This window comes from Muntiacus reevesi, chromosome 5 (assembly GCF_963930625.1).
Source record: "Muntiacus reevesi chromosome 5, mMunRee1.1, whole genome shotgun sequence".
In the NCBI taxonomy this organism is placed as follows: Eukaryota; Metazoa; Chordata; class Mammalia; order Artiodactyla; family Cervidae; genus Muntiacus; species Muntiacus reevesi.
In genome coordinates, this window is record NC_089253.1 from 75,135,711 (window position 1) to 75,157,263 (window position 21,553).

Here is a 21,553-nt window from a genome sequence, read left to right on the forward strand (position 1 = left end):
GTTTTGCTTTATTTCTGAGAGTTTATTGCAGCTCTCAGACAAATGAAAACATGCATGCATTTCATAAACATGCTGAATTTTCACAAGCCTTGCTTTTACACCAGAGAATGTTACCAACGGTGCTGATTTAGTCAATTTTCTGAATTAAAATGTTAAAAAAAAAATCTTCTTTTGGTTTGCTTTTTATCTCTTTGCTATGGGACTTTAGCCCAAAATAGTACGTGTATTTGAAATGGGTTATAAATTTTTTAACCCAAATTACAATCTTAGAACATTAAGAAGCATCACTTATCTCCAGCAATCCTGTGAGGAGTTTTTGAGCCCTCTCCTTACAAGGGTGACACTATACAAGTTTTTCTCTGATTTATAACTTGTCCATCTCATCAGAAGTTCAGGTTATCATTTGTAGGAATTGACAATCCTTGCCTGGGATTATTGGTCTATTTTTATGGAAACATAAACCTGCAAAAAAAAAACAATGAGGCTTTACTTTGCAATCTACCTGATAATGGTTTTTTAATTGTTGTTTTTAAATCCCTAATAGCTTCTTCTAGGTTTGCTGCAAGCTGACAAGTTTGTTGTTAACTCCAAAGAGATGGCTGCTCTGTTCTTTGTTCATGAAGCCACCCGAGTGTTTCATGATCGCTTACTTGAACAAGCTGAACAGGTGCTTTTCTATCAGATTCTTTCAAAAGAACTCGAGAATTATTTTGAGGTAAAATTATTTAAAAAATTTTTGTAAATGGTGTCTTGAGCAAAAATGCTGATTTATAAACATCATCAGACATTTCTATGATGTTAACTAAAAACTTTATTAACAATTCCAATTTTTACTTGCAAATGTCTAAATAATTATAGATTTGGAACAATTGAAATGATAAGGTCTTGATGCCTTTACTCATGTATTTGGCCTGTTAAGAGCCTTGAAATTGCTCATTTTCCTCCAGGACTGGCAGGCGTGAACACTTTGACCCCTCATCCCTCTCCAGCCCTTTGAACTTTAGTTTGTGCATGCTTCTCTAGTCCAGGTCACAAAGGAAAGTGCTTCAGTAACTGATTCACTAACAGTTGAAACTAAATGAAGTGGTGAGCTCAACTCCATTATGCTACCTCTCTGCTAACTCCTCTCAATTCCTTTCCAAGAATGATGTATACACACATTTGCATACACATATTTTTTTTTCCTTTTATCTTTTGGCCATGCCATGTTGCATGTAGGATTTTAGTTCCCCAACCAGAGATTTAACCTGCACCCCCTAGATTGCCAGCGTGGAGTCTTAACCGCTGGACCACCAAGGAAGTCCCCTTATATATTTTTTAGATAAATCACAAATTCAGAAATCTTTAAAAAAAATTTTTTCTCAAAGTTTATTAAACTGCGTATTTAAGACCTGTGCCTTCTATTGCATGTAAATTATGAAAAATAGATAATAAATATAAAGTAATAACAAAAAATGAGGAAATAAAACTTCTTAGCACTACGATTTAAAAAAAATTTTTTTCTAGACACTCGTCATTACTTTTTTTTAATCCAAGTTTTCTGCTCCTCAGCCTAGACCCTTCTTGGTATCATCATTCATGTTAATCCATAACACTTCTGCCCTCCAATTTTTTAAACATCTGGTAAAATAATCTTTTCACAAAGTAGCTATCTGCACATCCACCAACAGCTCCATCTACTTACCCAGAATTTCTCAGGGCTCTACCAGTGTGCAGTTCTTCTTCTTGTCCCTCTTTGGGGCTACTCTTTGGTGATGCTTCACACTCCTCTTACTCCTACTTTCCTTCACACAGGCAGTAGAATCTCCAGTCCTTTCTTTTCTCACTTTCGTTCCCTAACAACCTGAGAAGCAGTTGAATACAAGGGTTACAAACACAGGCTCTGCCCAAGTTCAAAGCCCAACCTTTCCATTTATGAGCTATGAAACCTTTAGCAAGTGACCCCTCTGTGTCTCGGTTTCCTCATCTCTGATGAAAAGGTAGTAATTGTACCTACTTCATAGGACTGTGGTGAGAATTAATGGCACTAACTTGTGTAAAGTGTTTACAACGGTTTCTGACACACGATAAGTGCTCAGGAAATGTAAGCTATCATTGTATTAAAAGTGACCAGATCTTATATCTACTGTTCAAAGACAGGCTGGTGGTTTGGCAGAAAGAGCCTGAATGCTAGAGTTAGACCTTGGCTTGACTTCTAAATCTGTCTCATATTACTCTGAGTACTTCATTCTCAACATGAAAAACCATTTGCAAAACCATTTCCAGTCCTCCTTCACTGCATTCTGTGTACTACCCTGCTGCCCCACCCTGGTGTTTCCTACCTCACTCAGTACTGATATTATCAGTCAAGCCTCCATCCATGTCAGAAATTTGAGCCCCTCACCTCATACTTTGACCAGTGCAGAATGGTCTCTGTTGTCTCTTCCTTTATTCATATAGGTCCCTTCCCTTGGCTCACTTCTGACCATCCTTCAAGATTCAGCTCATGCTTCCTCTTCTGGTGGTCTTCTCTAGCCTAAATCACATTCTTTCCAGGTTAAATGTCTTTGCATTGTCATAGGACTATGGGGTTTTCTATCCGTAGAACTAATTAGAATGTAATAGCCTATCTCTTTCTCTAACCGATGAGTTCCATGAGAACAAAATCGTTGAGAACAAAATTGTTGATTTTTATCCCCACCTAAATCTCCAGAGTTTAACATCCCCCCTTACTCCTAGCTGGTACTTGACAAATACATCTGGGATGAATGAATAGATACAGGAATGAATGAAGGGATGCAGAGACTGCTAAAATAACCATCTAAAGAGAGCTTCTTTCTGTCCTGGGAGAAGATCCTAAATTCTTGCCTTATACATTCCAACTGCAATTTAGTTTTAAAACTTTGCTAGACCAAAGAATAGGTGTAGAGGCAGTAGAAAATGAGTAAGCAAATACTTAGGGGAGACAGGTCTTTCCCTAGTAGGAGTTAGTACCACAGACAGCAAGAACAGCTACGGTACCCCCAAATTGAAGAACTATTACCCAAATCTACTTTAAAAACTTAAGGATCTAAATTATTCCCATAAGAATTTGCATTTATACAATACCATTTAGTCAGTTGTTTGACTGGTTGACTTTTTAAATAGTAAAATGTGATAACTCTAATAACGGTTAACTCTTACAATATGCCAGGCACTGTTTTAAAAGCTTTACCCATCATTACTCAATTAAATCTTGATAACATCTCTGTGACTTAAGTCCTGTTATAAGCCTCATTTCACAAATGAAAAAACTGAGGCAAAATGAGATTAAGAATTTGCCCAAGGTTGCATAGTTAGTTAAGTGGTGGAGTCCTGGCTATCTGACTTCAGATATTCTCTTAACCATCATATCATATTGTCCCTCGACCTTCCTTTAGCCTTTTGCTTAAACAAACACCTTCTGAGAGCCTATTAAGAATTTCCAGGGACAGACATCAACTGAGGTAAGTTCTAAAACCTCCACAGAACTAATGTAAGCCCTGCCTCCAAGCACCTTACAACCTAACAGGGGCAATACATTTCTGTAAGTACTGTAACAGGCCCATCCACACACCACCATAGTAGGACAAAAGAAGAAAGAATAATAGTAATCTACTTAGTTTTAGGAAGAGGAAAATGGTCAGACTTCAAAGAAGGGGTTAGCCCACGAACTTGGTCTGAAAGACAGGCAAGGTTTTGTCAAATGAACCAAGAAAGCAAATATGGAAGCTTGCAAATCTATGGTGGTGATTAACAATTGATTAAGGAAAGATTCTCTTTTTCAGATTGTTGGTGAGACCTCGTGGTATCAACATGTTATTCCCACAGCAGCAGCTGTTAACCTAGAGACTGTAGATTCTCAAAGAGTTCTTAAACAGAACTGTATTTCAGTGTATTTGGTTTCCTTTGCAACCCTTGCATTTTACTATGTTTGTTTAAAATGTTATTCTTATGAGGAGTCCACAGGTTTCACTGTCAGAAGGGGGTCCATGGCACAAGAAAAGGTTAAGAACCCCCAAGACCTAGACCTACTGTGCTAAGAACTTCTCTGATACAAGTATATTGTTTTAGTTTTGATAATAAGTTAAATTGTGCCATTAACAATTTCTATTCAATCACCCTACAATAGATCCAATGGACCAAAGAAAAACTGATGAATGACCCAATTATATTTGTGGATTTCTTGGATGTAAACAAATCTCATAGAAAGAAGACCTATCAGTATACCAATGACTATAATAAACTTGCCGAAGTACTTACTGAATTCCAAATGAAGTTGAATTCAGCGTCTTTGGAGGTAGAGACACATACTATACAAAAATCTAGGGAATACTATTTTCAAATGTATAGTTATACATGCACAACCTGGTAGCTCAATCAGTAAAGAATCCGCCTGCCGGTGCAGAAGACTCAGGTTTGTTCCATGAGTTGGGAAGATCCCCTGGAGAAGGAAATGGCAACTCACTCCAGTATTCTTCCCTGGAGAATCCCCATGGACAGAGGAGCCTGGTGGGCTACAGTCCATGGGATTGCAAAAAGTCAGACACGACTGAGTGACTAACACTACACATATGTATATGTGTTTGTAAAATCAAATATTTTTGAGATGTATGTGTATGTATAAGAGCAAGAGAGATCAAAAACTGTACCCTCAAATTTTAGTGCAGACCAGTAGGAATGTAGGTTTATATTGTTCATCTTATTTTGCCTCATTTAAATACAAGGTGCACAACTGAGGTGGTAAAATGTTGAATTTTTAAAGTTAAGGGAATTAAATGCAAGAGAGTGTGTGGCAACAAGTAGGAGCAATATAGCTGGGACTAATTCACAATCTTTCCCATTGTGCTGTGCTCAGTCACTCAGTTGTGCCCAACTCTTTGCGACCCTATGGGCTGTAGCCCTCCAGGCTCCTCTATCCATAGGGATTCTCCAGGCAAGAATACTGGAATGGGTTGCCATGTCCTCCTCCACGAGATCTTCCCAACCCAGGGATCCAATCCAGGTCTCCCGCATTGCAGGCGTATTCTTTATCATCTGAGCCACCAGGGAAGTCCAATAGGAAACTACATTCCCACTGTAATTATGAGCAAAGGTCATTTGGAACATAGACACCAACAAAATCAGATACCATACACCTATTCCCTGAGGCTTGTTCTACCCCAAGACAGAGAAATAGAAAATCAGCCTTGATATTGCTGCTCTCCCCTTCATCCTCTTCCCTCAAGCCTATGCCGGCATTCCAATCTTGCCCATCAGAATATTGGCAAAAGGACAGTTCTCATTGTGCACACTTATTTTCCATAAATGTAAACTAGTTTATTGGGTCTAAATTATTGGATTACCAGATTAGTCATTCTCACTTCTATATCTTGTATGTAAAACCACAGTGAACACTTAATTTTTCTATGCCTATAATCACTTTATTTTTTCGTTTCCCCTGGTAGATTTCTCATTCCTTGGTATTTTTCAAGGAAGCCATAGAACACATTGCAAGAGCTACAAGGATCCTTCGACAATCAGGAAGTCATATGTTACTGGTAAGAATTTAAATTTTTCAAAATTTTTTTAGTATACAAAATAAAAATTAAGGAAATTCAATAAAAATCTACTCTGGCTATACTCTAATATAAAATTAAAAGTTTAAAAAAGCAGTAGTGATAAAAGCAGTAAATAATAAAATAGTAGAATATTTAAAAAAATCTACTCTGCTTACAGAAATTTAATTTTTGCACACTTTCTGTTTAAGAAAGCTCATATTCGTTGACTCATATGACAAGATCCTTGTCCTCTCAAAAGTGCATAAAAGTTCACCAGCTATTTGTTTTAATGTGTAAAAGCAGCGATGGGTATAGCACCATCTCTAGCATATCTGCAGTATTAATACAGTGTCTGTGCAGGTGAGTCTTGACTTCAAAAATAATACAATTCCTTGAATATAAATTTAGAAAAATGAGTCATTGCACAAAATTTTACTGCTCATGAAGGCAAATGAGAGTTAGGTTCTTGGAAATTCCGCCAATACTTTAAACAGAGAAAAGCTTTCAGAAGGCTAAATAAAATCCAACATATTCAACCAATGATACGTCACATTCTTATGACTATTTGTTTAAGTTAGTCATTCAAATTATGTTCTCAGATCACAAAAGAATTACTACTGGAATCAATAACGGGAAGAAATTTGGAGTATTCACAAATATGCAGAACCTTTGTAATACATTGCTAAATAACCAATGGGTAAAAGAAGATATCACAAGAGAAATTAGAAAATGCTTTGAGGTGAATGAAAACAAAAGCACAACATACCAAAACAAAAAACAAACAAAAAAACAACATAACCTACCTAAAGCAGTGCTTTCAGGGAAATTTACTGCTACTAATGCCTATATTTTATTTTATTTTAAAATTTTATTTTATATTAGAGTATAGCTGATGCAGATGACACCACCCTTATGGCAGAAAGTGAAGAGGAACTAAAAAGCCTCTTGATGAAAGTGAAAGAGGAGGGTGAAAAAGTAGACTTAAAGCTCAGCATTCAAAAAACTAAGATCATGGCATCTGGTCCCATCACTTCATGGGAAATAGATGGGGAAACAGTGGAAATAGTGTCAGACTTAATTTTGGGGGGCTGAAAAATCACTGCAGATGATGATTGCAGCCATGAAATTAAAAGACGCTTACTCCTTGGAAGGAAAGTTATGACCAACCTAGACAGCATATTAAAAAGCAGAGACATTACTTTGCCAACAAAGGTCCGGCTAGTCAAGGCTATGGCTTTTCCAGTGGTCATGTAAGGATGTGAGAGTTGGACTGTGAAGAAAGCTGAGCACCGAAAAATTGATGCTTTTGAACTGTGATGTTGGAGAAGACTCCTGAGAGTCCCTTGGACTGCAAGGAGATCCAACTGGCTCATCCTAGAGGAGATCAGTCCTGGATGTTCACTGGAAGGTATGATACTGAAGCTGAAAGTCCAATATTTTGGCCACCTGATGCGAAGAGCTGGCTCATTTGAAAAGACTCTGATGCTGGGAAAGATTGAGGGCAGGAGGAGAAGGGGATGACAGAGGATGAGATGGTTGAATGGCATCACCGACTCGATGGACATGGGTTTGAGTGGATTCCGGGAGTATGTGATGGACAGGAAGGCCTGGCGTGCTGAGATTCACCGGGTCGAAAAGAATCGGACATGACTGGGCGACTGAACCGAACTGAACTGATAGCTGATCAACAGTGTTGAGATAGTTTCAAAGTTGAGATAGCAAAGGGACCCAGCCTTGCACATATATATGTCCATTCTCCCCCAGACTCCCCTCCCATCCAGGCTGCCACATAAGATTGAGTAGAGTTCCCTGTGCTATATAGTAGGTCCTTATTGGTTATCCGTTTTACATATGGTAGTGTGTACAAATCTCAAGTAAATAACCTAAGTTTCCACCTTAGAAAACTACAAAAGAAAAGAAAACTAAGTCCAAAGAGGAAGTTATATGAAAGAAAAGATGAGAGAAGATAGTAAAGAATAGAAAAACAATAGGAGAATATCAATGAAAACAAACAAAAAAACGATTCTTTGAAAAGATCAACAAAACTGGCAAATCTTTAGAGAGGATAATCAAGAGAAAAAAGGCAAGAACACTCCAACTATTAAAATCAAGTATTTAATACACCTTGATGAAATGTACACTTTCCTCAAAAGACATAAGTTACTGAACTGAAGAAATATAAAATCTGTACTTATATAACTAATAAAAAGATTGAAATACCAATTTTAAAACTTCCCCCAAAGAAAAGCCTAGGGCCAAATGGCTTCACTAGAGAATTCTAACATTTAAGGAAAAATTAAATCAGTCCTTTATAACTCTTCCAGAAAATAGAAGGAATACTTCCCAGCTAATCTATGAGACCAGTATCACCCTGATACCAAAACTATATAGACATCATGATAAAAGAGAACTACATACCAATATCCCTGTGAATATAGTTATTAATTTTTTGAATGAAATATCAGCAAACTGAATGTAACAACATATGAATATTATGTATCATGGCCAAGTGAGTCTTATTCTAGGAATGTGTGTTTGGTTTAACATCCCCAAATCCATTAATGGAAAGGAATGAACTGCTGACGCACACTACAACGTGGAGAACCTCAGAACCGTCATGCTAACTAAGAAGTCAGATGCAAAAGACTTTTTACTGTATGATCCCATTTATAGGAAATGATGTCTAACAAAGGCAAATCTATAGAGACAAAAAGCCTATTAAATGTTGCCTGGGACTGGAGATTAGAAAGAGGATTGACTGCAAATAGGCTTGAGAGATATTTGGGGGATGATAGAAGCACTCTAAAAATGGATTGTGGTGATGGTTTCATAACTCTGTAAATTTACTAAAAATCATACAATTGTGTGCTTAAAACAGGTATAGTCTATAGTTTGCACCTAAGTAAACTGTTTTAAAAGGGTAAAACTTTATCATCATTCCCAAAGAGCACTTCTTGAATGTTATTGCCCACAGTAAATGGAAAAAGACTTATTTGAATCCTTACAAATGAAGACTCAAATGTTGATAGTCACATTGCAATGATTTGTAAGCCTATCTATGCTATTTTTCCAGATAATCTTTTCAGCATAGTTATTTCATGTAGTTCAAGAGGCTGTGAAGAGAAAAGATTAAAATATTGAAAGTGTTTGAGTGCCTTATAAGATTTTCATAAAATACTTTATGTTTCATGTGTTTATCAAAGCATTTAAAAATAGTCTTAGGTAGTTTTACTAACTTTCTAGCACATCTAAGTAGAAAACTTTTTATTTCTATTTAGATATAAAAATAAATGATTTCTATTTCTGAAAGATTTGAAAAGATTTCCAGAATATATATAAGAATCACATGTTGGATTTTTTTTTCTTCCCAAGATTGGAATAGATGGATGTGGAAAAGAAACTTGTGCTACTCTGGCCTGTTATTTGGCAGAACACAAAATATACCGGGTACCTTTATCTCACAATTATGCCTACTTAGAATTCAAAGAAGATTTCAAAAAAGTGTTTATGCAAACAGGATTAGAAGGCAACCCTTCTGCTTTGATAGTTAGTAATTTGAATCTAGATCAAGTGAGTACTTTTTGTTTTTATTATTTGCTAAAGTTTAATATTCATGTGGGGTATTCCCAGGTGGCACAGTGGAGCCCTCCAAATTTAATATTTGAAAAGAATATATTTATCTATGGTCCTATTAACCTGCCATATCAATTCTTTTCATTATTTTCCATGCTTATCCAATCATAACGTATAGAGTTTATAAGTTTGCAATCATTCTGTAGATAGTTTTACATAAGTACCACAATAAAATAATTTTCTGTCTCTATAATTTTAATTGACTAATTGGAAACAATTTATCTGTGTAACTAAAGCCATCCATTTTACATTAAAACCAGTTTTATAATCTGTCTTTTAAAAATAGCTCTATCATCTGCATCCACTGTCTAATCATGTAATCTACAATGTGCTCTCACAGAGTTTGAGGCTTCTGTTTCTGTCCTTTATCCTTCTGCTCAAGTGTCACCAAAGACGAGAAATTTCTTTGTAGCTTATGCCTTATTTATATGTAAGCAAAAAATGTTAATCACTCAACTTTTAAAAAATCTATCCTTTTGCATAAGTTATACCCTTCCATAGCCTAAGTATAATTAGGAATATTACCTCAGATTGTATGTACTTCTTTGTGGCAAAATTTCAAGGGAATATTGTTTATTATCTATGATCCAGAGGTGTATAGTTATTAGTGTTGTTTCAAACTCCCGTTTTGTTTTTTCTCCTGATACTGGGCCTCTCTCCCTAGAGTTATATGTGTCTGTTTGTTTTTCATGTCATATTTTGAAAGTAAATCCAAGGGCCATGTCATATCTGCTATTCTCCATAATATCCAGTTTTTCTGCTTTAACTGTATATTCTCCCCTTCCCAAATTTGAATATCCTGCTCCTTGATCAGGTTGAGGTTTCTGCCAGACACTTTCTAGATTTCAGAAGATGTAGTTTCTCCCCTGCCAAGAATGTATCATTCTAATTTAAGAAACTGTTTTTCAGAAATCCACTGTCAAAGCTGAATTGAACATGGCTCCCATGTTATTCAGGGGTTTTCCTGGTGGCTCAGCTGGTCAAGAATCCGCCTGCAATGCAGGAGACCTGGGTTCAATCCCTAGGTTGGGAAGATCCCCTGGAGAAAGGAATGACTACCCACTCCAGTTTTCTGGCCTGGAAAATTCCATAGACTGTATAACCCATGGGATTGCAAAGAGTCGGTCACAACAGAGTGACTTTCGCTTTCACTTTCCACGTTATGCAGAACTTTAAGGTTATTGCATCTCCTTTCCAGACTTTTTCTAGCCACATCATTGCTTTCCACATGAATCCAAAAAATGGTGTTACAACTTTGTTAAGTTTGTTAACATTTGTTAAGTGCAGGGTAACAGATGGTGAGCTACAGTTTAACAAAAGACCACAAGAGAATCTGAAAGAGAAGTTTATTGCTCAGGTTCTGTAGGAGGCACACAACATGCCTTGAGGGAACCCATGGGAAGTCAAGGCAAAGTGCAGAGGGCAGGGGCGTCGGGGGTAGGACTCGGGCACACACCTTGAGTGAGGGTGCAGTGCTTTGCAGTGCTTTTGGAGTTCCCAGTCTAGGGCCAGATTGGCCAATTCAAACCCAACAAGGGTAAGTGCCATGGGGCTCTTATCTAAGGAGCACATAAAGGGAAGGCTCTGGGAAACAGGGAAGACTGTTGACACAGGGCTGTTGGGAAGTCATATCAGAATTTACATTTGCTTGTAACTCTGTGGGTCGCTATCTAAGGCATGTGCATCCATGAGAAGTATAATGTCAGTTTAAGCCCCCCAGCAGGCTACTTGGCCAAACAAAATGGATGCTGAGGCAGTAATACTACCGAGTAATTTAGCTAGACTCTCAACAAGTAGGCAATAATCAGAGTATTTACTAAATCTTTGGCAGTTCTCCATCACGTCTTAGGTGAGACAGGAAAGCAGTTAGCCCCATGTCACCTCTGTTGGCCTCTATTGGACACAGCCCACCAGTTCTCTGCCCTTTCTCAACTGGGCTGAAATACCATGTCCCTGTGAGTGACTAAAGAATACTGTATCTTGAGGCATTGATAATGCTAATAATGCTTTTTGTTAAAAGAAAGCTTGGATTTATTCTAAAAACCAAAATGCTCATACTTTTTTATTACTCCTCTGGTAGAATTTCTTTCATTGCTGCTTCTCCTCTGTTACCTTCCCATTCATTTTGGAACCCTTTATAGAGATGTTCTCGGTTAAATTAAAATAGGCTTTTGGCCATGTGGTTTCTAATAGTGTGTGGTATTCAAACACAAAAGTAGAGATACCGAGAACTGCTATAAACCTGTGAAGCAGAGTCCCTGCTCACCTTAATTATTGCACCCACTCCTCCCATGCCTCTTCCCCAGTGCACAGCATAGTGTCGGTACCAAATCTGTTTCCCCAATGTTTGAATAAATGAATGAATAGATAAAGCTTATTTTGGCTCAGAACAAAATGTTTTTGATGAGTTCACATTGAGAGAAGTTTGTTTTTTTTATCTAAGTTCTCCTGAAACACTATTGCTTTCTTGATTTGCTCTATCCAGAGTAGAATACATGCCCAATTTACTCATTCCTGATTAAATGTATGTTTTTCCTAAGGAGTTATTTATGGAAGATTTGAACAGCATTATTAATCTGGGGAAAATACCTGACTTGTTTGAAAATGAAGAACTGGATGCGATTGCCCTCAGGCTTAGATCTCTTGCCGAACAGTCTGGTTATGTTGATAATAGGCAAATTTTACTTTCGTTCTTCCAAAAGGTACATTTTTGTGGATTGCTTTTATCAACTTGTCATATTAAATTGAAAATAGACTATGTTCAAATCTCACAAAATTTTACGCCAGTGTCCACTATTTGTTGAAAATAATCCTGCAATGAACATAAAGGTCTGCATAAAAAAATAGACTATGTTTATAATTCTGTACATGAATTTCAAGTTGGATAATTTCTTTGGTTTTTTACATGAAGTTTTAAAGCTATAATAATGACTGCCATCCTTAAACATAGACATACCATAGGCAGAACAAACATGAGCAAGAATCTGGGACTGACTGGCTAACAATGACTTAAAAAAATAATAATAGCTTGAGGCAATAAGAGAAATTAGATCCCAAGATTACTTCACACCCTGTGATTCCTTTCTACCCAATGAGGTTTTTTATTTCAGTTGTATGCTGGTAACAAGCCTGGAAAGGAAAGAAACAAGAATTGTTCATCCCCTTAAAAAGCCCTAGAACTGTCCAGGAGGTTATGGGTCATCCAGGTAGAGCAGGTAATATTCAGAATGAACTCAGCAGTGAGCTTGCTGTGAAAGAATCAACTTGATGAGAGATATAAACTGGACCAATTAACTAGGCATTCTGTATCTTTAAGACATGATGACTGACCAGTGGCTCAGTGAACAGATAGATATGATTACCCAAGCCAAAATGTTCACTGGTAAAGTACCACAGGCCAACTTATTTCTCAAGTCAGCTTCTATCTTTTATGGAGATATTTGAAAATTGAACCGAACCACCATCCCTTCCTCAGCAGATGCTTAGTGATCTTGCCCAACAAAAACATGTAAAAAATTCTGGGAATGGAATCCACAATTGTATGAGAACAATATAATATAAATGGATGTTTGAATTGAGTTGTATTTTAGAATGCTGCAATAGAAAGAAGGATAGGAGTTATCCTGAAAACTTGTGACACTCAAGCACTTCTTTACAAAATTGATTTACCCAATAGATTGTGAGTGGAAAAGGAAAATAAATTCTGATTTAGAGTGTGGTGAATAGTGCCCTCCAGAAATAAAAAATAAGAATCCCAAGTAGAAATCAATTTTAATTTTATATATATGCCATACTTTCAAAAATGATTTGAGGTTTTTTTACAGTAATAATAAATAGTGAAAACACACCTTAAACTGTTGGATATCCTGAAGTAGGATTTGCAAACGGGCAAAGCAGAGAGAGGTGATTCCGTTTTGTGGGTTTTCCCATGTGGCTCAGTAAAGAATACGCCCACCAGTGCAGGAGACACAAGAGACACATTTCAGTCCTTGGGTCAGGAAGATCCCCTGGAGTGGGAAATGACAACCCACTCCAATACTCTTGCTTGGAAAATGTCCATGGACAGAAGAGCCTAGTGGGCTACAGTCCATGGGATCGCAAAGAGTAGGACACAACTAAGCACACATGCAAATTCATCTTCAATTTAAAGATTTCTGTATTTAGTGAATTTTGCATTGAGGAGTTGCATTTGCTTTTATGAAAATTTTAAAGACAAGCAGGAGAGGGGAAATCTTACCCTTTAGTCTTCTTTCAGCTTTACTACTCTTGCTTGGCAAAATAGGTTGCTTGATACTCAAAGATATTATCACTTTGTGCAAGTCTAACCCTTTGAGTTAAATGGATCATTGACTCACTGAAGCTGCTTTCAATAATGTGGTTTTATCATAAAGTGACTTATGAAATGAGGAAGGAATCTGTGCCTTGTGGTCAGTCCTTCCAAGAAGCCAAGAACAGCAACAACACAATCAGGTTTTAGGTGGGGCAAGGATGCAGGCAAACTTCTTTGAAACTAGCACTTTGCCTAGGACCTGAAAAATTATATAGAATCTAATACTGCTTGGCTGTAATCCTTCAGCTGTAAGAGTTTATTAGTATCTTTGCAGTGTTCTGTACATAACATTGTTCTGATTCTCTGCATCTCTTTTAGCTTTAATTCATCAGACTATTTCTTACTTTGAGTTTCTGTGAGTCTTAAATGCACTCCACTCCAGAGGAAATAAATAGTCAGACTCATCAGCATCTGATATAAACTGCCCTACTCAATAGAGCTCTAGCACCAGATCCCCTTATAAAAGATGGTTTATACAAGGAATGTTCTGAGTCCAGTGACTCCCCTACCCAGTCCATCCAGCTGAAGCCAAGAGGGTGAGGTCCCCTAGAACAGAAACTGGCTCCTTTCCTCAGAAGGGCTCTGTGAAGCTTGTAGTTTCCCTTGGAAGGATTCTGGTTTATGACAGACACTCGGTACATGATTGATAGGTTTCTACTCCCCCCATTAAGGAAAAAATTGAAACAAATTCTAAATGGAATTTTCAATATAATATTTTCTTCAAGGCAGTGGATTGCATTTAAACAAGTCATGTTTTTATAAATTTTCAGAGAATACATAAAAATCTTCATATTTTTATGACCATGAGCCCTACAAGACCTAACTTTCACCAAAACTGTAGACTATATCCTTCCCTGATCAGCGCCTGCACAGTTGATTGGTATGAGAAGTGGCCAGAAGAAGCTCTCCTGATTGTAGCTGACGCTTTCTTAAGAGAAAAAGTGGATATCGAGAGCAGAGAGGTAAATATAACCCCTTTAAAGAAATCTAATGCAAGTGAAGATTTCAATTTATTATCAGAATCCAACAACACTACATCTCTGAATGACAACCTTAGGTGGGCAAAGAGAGGCAGTTCTGGGCAAAATTATAAAATAAATCAAGTGTTTGTCTTGACTCTTTATCAATTTCTCATCTCTTTTGCCCCCTAATTCACCCTGTCTCAATGATGCCCAGATTCCTCACTGCTGGGGTCTCTTCACTGTTTTGCCCTCATGGTAGACAGCAGATTTCAACGAAGGTAAACAACCTCCATTTTGCATGCTCTGGTGAGGATACTGCAACCTTCTGTGTACTTCTTGTGAAATTCACTGGGTTGGTTACAGCAATACAACTACAAAGAAATGAGAACACAAGCCACACGCAAAGTTACCTCAGAACTCATGAGCCACAAGTCAGTAAGAATCTATCCTAGAGTGATTCAAATGAAGATCCCGAGAGATGTTGGCAAAAGAAGTTGTAAATTCAGAGAGGCCTGAAACTCTGTGGGGCCTAGAAAGGGGCTTACAACCTTACCTGTCCAAGTGTTCAAGGAAAGCAAAGGCCAAAAAGGGTAGATTCAGGGTGGAACCAGCAAGAAATTCCAGCTGAGTTAAGAATGACCAGTTTAGCTAGGCTGGGTGGATTGGAGATGCATAAACAGGACTAGATTATGTTCAAGTCAGATTCTCCCTGAAGGTAAGCGAAGAGGACACTCTTTCTACTCTAGTTTTGCCTGCCAGTATCTCTACATTGATTGATCCATTGATTTCCATAAGGAACTGGTTCCAGCCCCCTCCCCCAAACCCTGCAAGATACCAAAATCAGGATGCTCAAGTGAAAGTGAAAATCACTCAGTCGTGCCTGACTCTTTGTGACCCCATGGACTATACAGTCCATGGAGTTCTCCAGGCCAGAATACTGGAGTTGGTAGTGTTTCCCTTCTCCAAGGGAGCTTCCCAACCCAGGGATCAAACCCACATCTCCTGTATTGCAGGCAGATTCTTTACCAGCTGAACCACAAGGGGAGCCCAAGAATACTGGACTGGGTGGGTAGCCTATCCCTTCTCCAGAGGATCTTCCCAACCTGGGAATCGAAGCAGGGTCTCCTGCATTGCAGGCAGATTCTTTACCAAGTGAGCTATGAGGGAAGCCCTGGATGCTTAAGTCCCTTATATAAAATGGTATAGCATTTATCCATAATATGTGCACATTCTATGGTATATTTTAAATCATCTCTGAATTACTTGTAATACCTAATACAATGTAAGTATATGTAAATAATTGTAAATACAATGCAAATGCTATGTAAATAGCTGCCAGCACAAGAGAAATTCATGTTTTGCTTTTGGAAACTTTCTGGAATATTTAAGAGTATTTTCAGTTGTTGTTTGAATCTGTGAGTGCAGAACCCACAGATACAGAGGGCTGACATCCTTTAAGTCCTTACATTTTTCTAGCTTTATTTTACTCAAGAAAATTGGGTATCTTGCTATCAATAACCTACTTTAAAGAAAGGAAGATAAGAGATAAAGCACTATAAACCTTGGCCATTGACAGTGTACCCTAAATCCTTGGAGCGCTGTGGCAGAAATAAGGGAAAAACCTAGCTGAGATGTCATTTATTGTTAACCTTTTTTTTTTTTGTCTTTTCCACCCTAACATCATCCTAACCACTAAAACTCATGTGTTTTTAGTCCCATTCATCCAAACCCTTTTTCTGCATCTCCATATCTCAGAAATAACAAATGTATTTGCAATGTCAATTTTCTTTCTGTGTGTGTGTGTGTGTGTAGACTGCTTTCCCTTAATTCTTAGAAATTACTATTTTTCAGAACTTAAAAAAAAAACTTGCCCCAACATGTGTCCAAATCCACAAAAGCATAAAAGAGTTGAACATAAAATACTTTCAAGCAACTAGAAGGCCTTATTATATCACTCCCAGTAACTACTTGCGATTCATGGATACATTTGCCTACATTTTGAAGTCCCGAGAGAAGGAAATGCAAAAGAAGAGGTAAGACTTTGAGACCAAGTCAGATATATGTGTCCTATATTTGTGCTCTTATTTGTAAAAAGGGATACAAATGCAAGTGAACCCAAATCCACCTTTTCATTGGAGGGAAAAGAGCAAAAGCTACAGAAGATCTTAAAAGAGATAGGTGTCTATCTCCCCTGTGGTCATTCACAGGCTGCCCCTGTAAAGGCAAGGCTGACAGATTCAGCCAGTGAAGAAGCAATAGACTGTTAAAATCAGACATGGACAATGAAAACAAGAGTAACCAGCATTGCCATTCCCCATGTCCATTATCCCATTAAGTGAAAGTGAAAGTCACTCAGTCGTGTCCAACTCTTTGGGACCCCATGGACTGTAGCCCACCAGGCTCCTCTGTCCATGGGATTCTCCAGGCAAGAGTACTGGAATGGGTTGCTATTTCCTTCTCCCAACTACAACACTGATAGTGGAATGCCCTGTTGCTGAGAAGTCCACGTCATGCTGCAGCTCAGCAGTTTTAGAACCTTCAGCTGGACCTGGGAAGGTGGGGGAGGAAACGTGAGGTAGAAAGTCTCATATCTAGTCAGTACTCTAGAGTCATTGAGAAACAATCTCATGACAGCCCCCCAGAAGACAAAGACAGTGGGAAATGGTCTTAAAGCATCTATTGACAAGCATTGCATGCTCTCATGTTCCAGAAGGATCACAGACTTATCTCAGTTGTAGTTAAACCTTCTCCTGTGTGGCCTATGGAAGGCATGAAAGGTTGCCAGGGTGTACCATGTGAAGGCATTCCTTTACAGCTCTATCCTCCAACCTGTCGTTTATCCAGCTGAAAAGAACAACCCACTCTATCAGATACCCCAGTTAAGTGCACTGATAGGGACTTAGACCAAATCCATTCCTTGACAACATTGGGTGAGACTGGCCATGATGACTGCCACTTGGAGGACAGGCCACAGACGGGTTTTGTATCTTAAGCCAAGCCAGTTAAAATTGTTACTGATCTAAATGCATCAGTAATTGGCAGTCGCCCATACTCTGCCTTTATTGGCCAGCTGGAAGCCCAGGGCAATGAAAATTTTCACCACCACTCATGCTTGAGAGTTTAAACTAGTTTGTATGTGGCACACAAGTATAGATCTGACATTTACAGAAGCAGTAGCAACCTCAGCAGCAGCATTTTATTCACATGGTATCAGAGTCTCATTTATTTTTTGTCAACAACTTTAGCACATTCAACATCAATTGCACAGCAGTTGCTACAGTGTGTGAAAACAGTCCTATTAGTTCAAAAGGTTAATCTTGTTCCATTGTTTTACATAAAGGCCATTCACTCCTCTGGGTTAGCAGTTCCTAAAATGTTTCTGAAAGTCCATGGATTAAGCCTTTTGTTGGTTAGTGATTAAAATGAGTATGATAGCCACAGGCTGGGTAAATTGGCCAGATGCCCTATAGACAAGAGTTATAAGGAATTGATGGAACTTCCTTCTACCTCCGACCTCCAGGTTTCTAAGGTGTCCCCTTCACACCATCCAGGGGTGTTGCTCTCCATTCACAGTCATGATTGTTATGACCAGTATCTGTCACAATCACTTCATCCACTTCCCAGTCTTCCCCATGTCTTACCCACATTGTACATCCCTAAATTGCTCAATAGTTTCTTCCTTATGTACCTTGAACTATCCTAGAACATCTCCTAACCCCCCTAATGTGTAATCAGGATTACCATAGGTTATCACCTTATGTGCATGATCATTATCATGAATATCCATCAGTGCTTTTTTTTTTTTTTTTTTTTTTAAATATTATTTTATTAGTTGGAGGCCAATCACTTTACAACATTTCAGTGGGTTTTGTCATACATTGACATGAATCAGCCATATAGTTACACGTATTTCCCATCCCGATCCCCCCTCCCACCTCCCTCCCCACCCGACTCCTCAGGGTCCTCCCAGTGCACCAGGCCCGAGCACCTGACTCATGTATCCCACCTGGGCTGGTGGTCCGTTTCACCATAGATAGTATACATGCTGTTCTTTCAAAACATCCCACCCTCACGTTCTCCCCCAGAGTTCAAAAGTCTGTTCTGTACTTCTGTGTCTCTTTTTCTGTTTTGCATATAGGGTTATCGCCACCATCTATCTAAATTCCGTATATATGTGTTAGTATACTGTAATGTTCTTTATCTTTCTGGCTTACTTCACTCTGTATAATGGGCTCCAGTTTCATCCATCTCATTAGAACTGATTCAAATGAATTCTTTTTAACGGCTGAGTAATATTCCATGGTGTATATGTACCACAGCTTCCTTATCCATTCATCTGTTGATGGGCATCTGGGTTGCTTCCATGTCCTGGCTATTATAAACAGTGCTGCGATGAACATTGGGGTGCACGTGTCTCTTTCGGATCTGGATTCCTCAGTGTGTATGCCTAGAAGTGGTATTGCTGGGTCATATGGCAGTTCTATTTCCAGTTTTTTAAGAAATCTCCACACTGTTTTCCATAGTGGCTGTACTAGTTTGCATTCCCACCAACAGTGTAAGAGGGTTCCCTTTTCTCCACACCCTCTCCAGCATTTATTGCTTGTAGACTTTTGGATAGCAGCCATCCTGACTGGCGTGTAATGGTACCTCATTGTGGTTTTGATTTGCATTTCTCTGATGATGAGTGATGTTGAGCATCTTTTCATGTGTTTGTTAGCCATCTGTATGTCTTCTTTGGAGAAATGTCTGTTTAGTTCTTTGGCCCATTTTTTGATTGGGTCGTTTATTTTTCTGGAATTGAGCTTCAGGAGTTGCTTGTATATTTTTGAGATTAATCCTTTGTCTGTTTCCTCATTTGTTATTATTTTCTCCCAATCTGAGGGCTGTCTTTTCACCTTACTTATAGTTTCCTTTGTTGTGCAAAAGCTTTTAATTTTCATTAGGTCCCATTTGTTTATTTTTGCTTTTATTTCCAATATTCTGGGAGGTGGGTCATAGAAGATCTTGCTGTGATTTATGTCGGAGAGTGTTTTGCCTATGTTCTCCTCTAGGAGTTTTATAGTTTCTGGTCTTACATTTAGATCTTTAATCCATTTTGAGTTTATTTTTGTGTATGGTGTTAGAAAGTGTTCTAGTTTCATTCTTTTACAAGTGGTTGACCAGTTTTCCCAGCACCACTTGTTAAAGAGATTGTCTTTTTTCCATTGTATATCCTTGCCTCCTTTGTCAAAGATGAGGTGTCCATAGGTTCGTGGATTTATCTCTGGGCTTTCTATTCTGTTCCATTGATCTATATTTCTGTCTTTGTGCCAGTACCATACTGTCTTGATGACTGTGGCTTTGTAGTAGAGTCTGAAGTCAGGCAGGTTGATTCCTCCAGTTCCTTTCTTCTTTCTCAAGATTACTTTGGCTATTCGAGGTTTTTTGTATTTCCATACAAATTGTGAAATTATTTGTTCTAGTTCTGTGAAAAATACCGTTGGTAGCTTGATAGGGATTGCATTGAATCTATAGATTGCTTTGGGTAGAATAGCCATTTTGACAATATTGATTCTTCCAATCCATGAACACGGTATGTTTCTCCATCTGTTTGTGTCCTCTTTGATTTCTTTCATCAGTGTTTTATAGTTTTCTATGTATAGGTCTTTTGTTTCTTTAGGTAGATATACTCCTAAGTATTTTATTCTTTTTGTTGCAATGGTGAATGGTATTGTTTCCTTAATTTCTCTTTCTGTTTTTTCATTGTTAGTGTATAGGAATGCAAGGGATTTCTGTGTGTTAATTTTATATCCTGCAACTTTACTATATTCATTGATTAGCTCTAGTAATTTTCTGGAAGAGTCTTTAGGGTTTTCTATGTAGAGGATCATGTCATCTGCAAACAGCGAGAGTTTCACTTCTTCTTTTCCTATCTGGATTCCTTTTATGTCTTTTTCTGCTCTGATTGCTGTGGCCAAAACTTCCAACACTATGTTGAATAGTAGTGGTGAGAGTGGGCATCCTTGTCTTGTTCCTGATTTCAGAGGAAATGCTTTCAATTTTTCACCATTGAGGGTGATGCTTGCTGTGGGTTTGTCATATATAGCTTTTATTATGTTGAGGTATGTTCCTTCTATTCCTGCTTTCTGGAGAGTTTTAATCATAAATGAGTGTTGAATTTTGTCAAAGGCTTTCTCTGCATCTATTGAGATAATCATATGGTTTTTATCTTTCAATTTGTTAATGTGGTGTATTACTTTGATTGATTTGCGGATATTAAAGAATCCTTGCATTCCTGGGATAAAGCCCACTTGGTCATGGTGTATGATTTTTTTAATATGTTGTTGGATTCTGTTTGCTAGAATTTTGTTAAGGATTTTTGCATCTATGTTCATCAGTGATATTGGCCTGTAGTTTTCTTTTTTTGTGGCATCTTTGTCTGGTTTTGGAATTAGGGTGATGGTGGCCTCATAGAATGAGTTTGGAAGTTTACCTTCTTCTGCAATTTTCTGGAAGAGTTTGAGTAAGATAGGTGTTAGCTCTTCTCTAAATTTTTGGTAGAATTCAGCTGTGAAGCCATCTGGTCCTGGGCTTTTGTTTGCTGGAAGATTTCTGATTACAGTTTCGATTTCCTTGCTTGTGATGACTCTGTTAAGATCTTCTATTTCTTCCTGGTTCAGTTTTGGAAAGTTATACTTTTCTAAGAATTTGTCCATTTCATCCAAGTTGTCCATTTTATTGGCATAGAGCTGCTGGTAGTAGTCTCTTATGATCCTTTGTATTTCAGTGTTGTCTGTTGTGATCTCACCCTTTTCATTTCTTATTTTGTTAATTTGGTTCTTCTCTCTTTGTTTCTTAATGAGTCTTGCTAATGGTTTGTCAATTTTGTTTATTTTTTCAAAAAACCAGCTTTTAGCTTTGTTGATTTTTGCTATGGTCTCTTTAGTTTCTTTCGCATTTATTTCTGCCCTAATTTTTAAGATTTCTTTCCTTCTGCTAACCCTGGGGTTCTTCATTTCTTCCTTCTCTAATTGCTTTAGGTGTAGAGTTAGGTTATTTATTTGGCTTTTTTCTTGTTTCTTGATGTGTGCCTGTAATGCTATGAACCTTCC

General features: G+C 38.0%; 1 protein-coding gene across 1 annotated transcript in view; it reads left to right on the plus strand.

The window, feature by feature from the left end:
* The window catches only part of DNAH14 (dynein axonemal heavy chain 14), a 324,938-nt gene that overhangs the window by 198,142 nt on the left and 105,243 nt on the right, over positions 1 to 21,553 (plus strand). Inside the window, exons 43-49 of the mRNA XM_065937125.1 lie at positions 545 to 715; positions 4,130 to 4,297; positions 5,445 to 5,537; positions 8,910 to 9,107; positions 11,711 to 11,872; positions 14,271 to 14,462; positions 16,314 to 16,495. Coding sequence (XP_065793197.1) covers positions 545 to 715; positions 4,130 to 4,297; positions 5,445 to 5,537; positions 8,910 to 9,107; positions 11,711 to 11,872; positions 14,271 to 14,462; positions 16,314 to 16,495 — 1,166 coding nt within the window. The remainder of the gene's footprint in view (positions 1 to 544; positions 716 to 4,129; positions 4,298 to 5,444; positions 5,538 to 8,909; positions 9,108 to 11,710; positions 11,873 to 14,270; positions 14,463 to 16,313; positions 16,496 to 21,553) is intronic.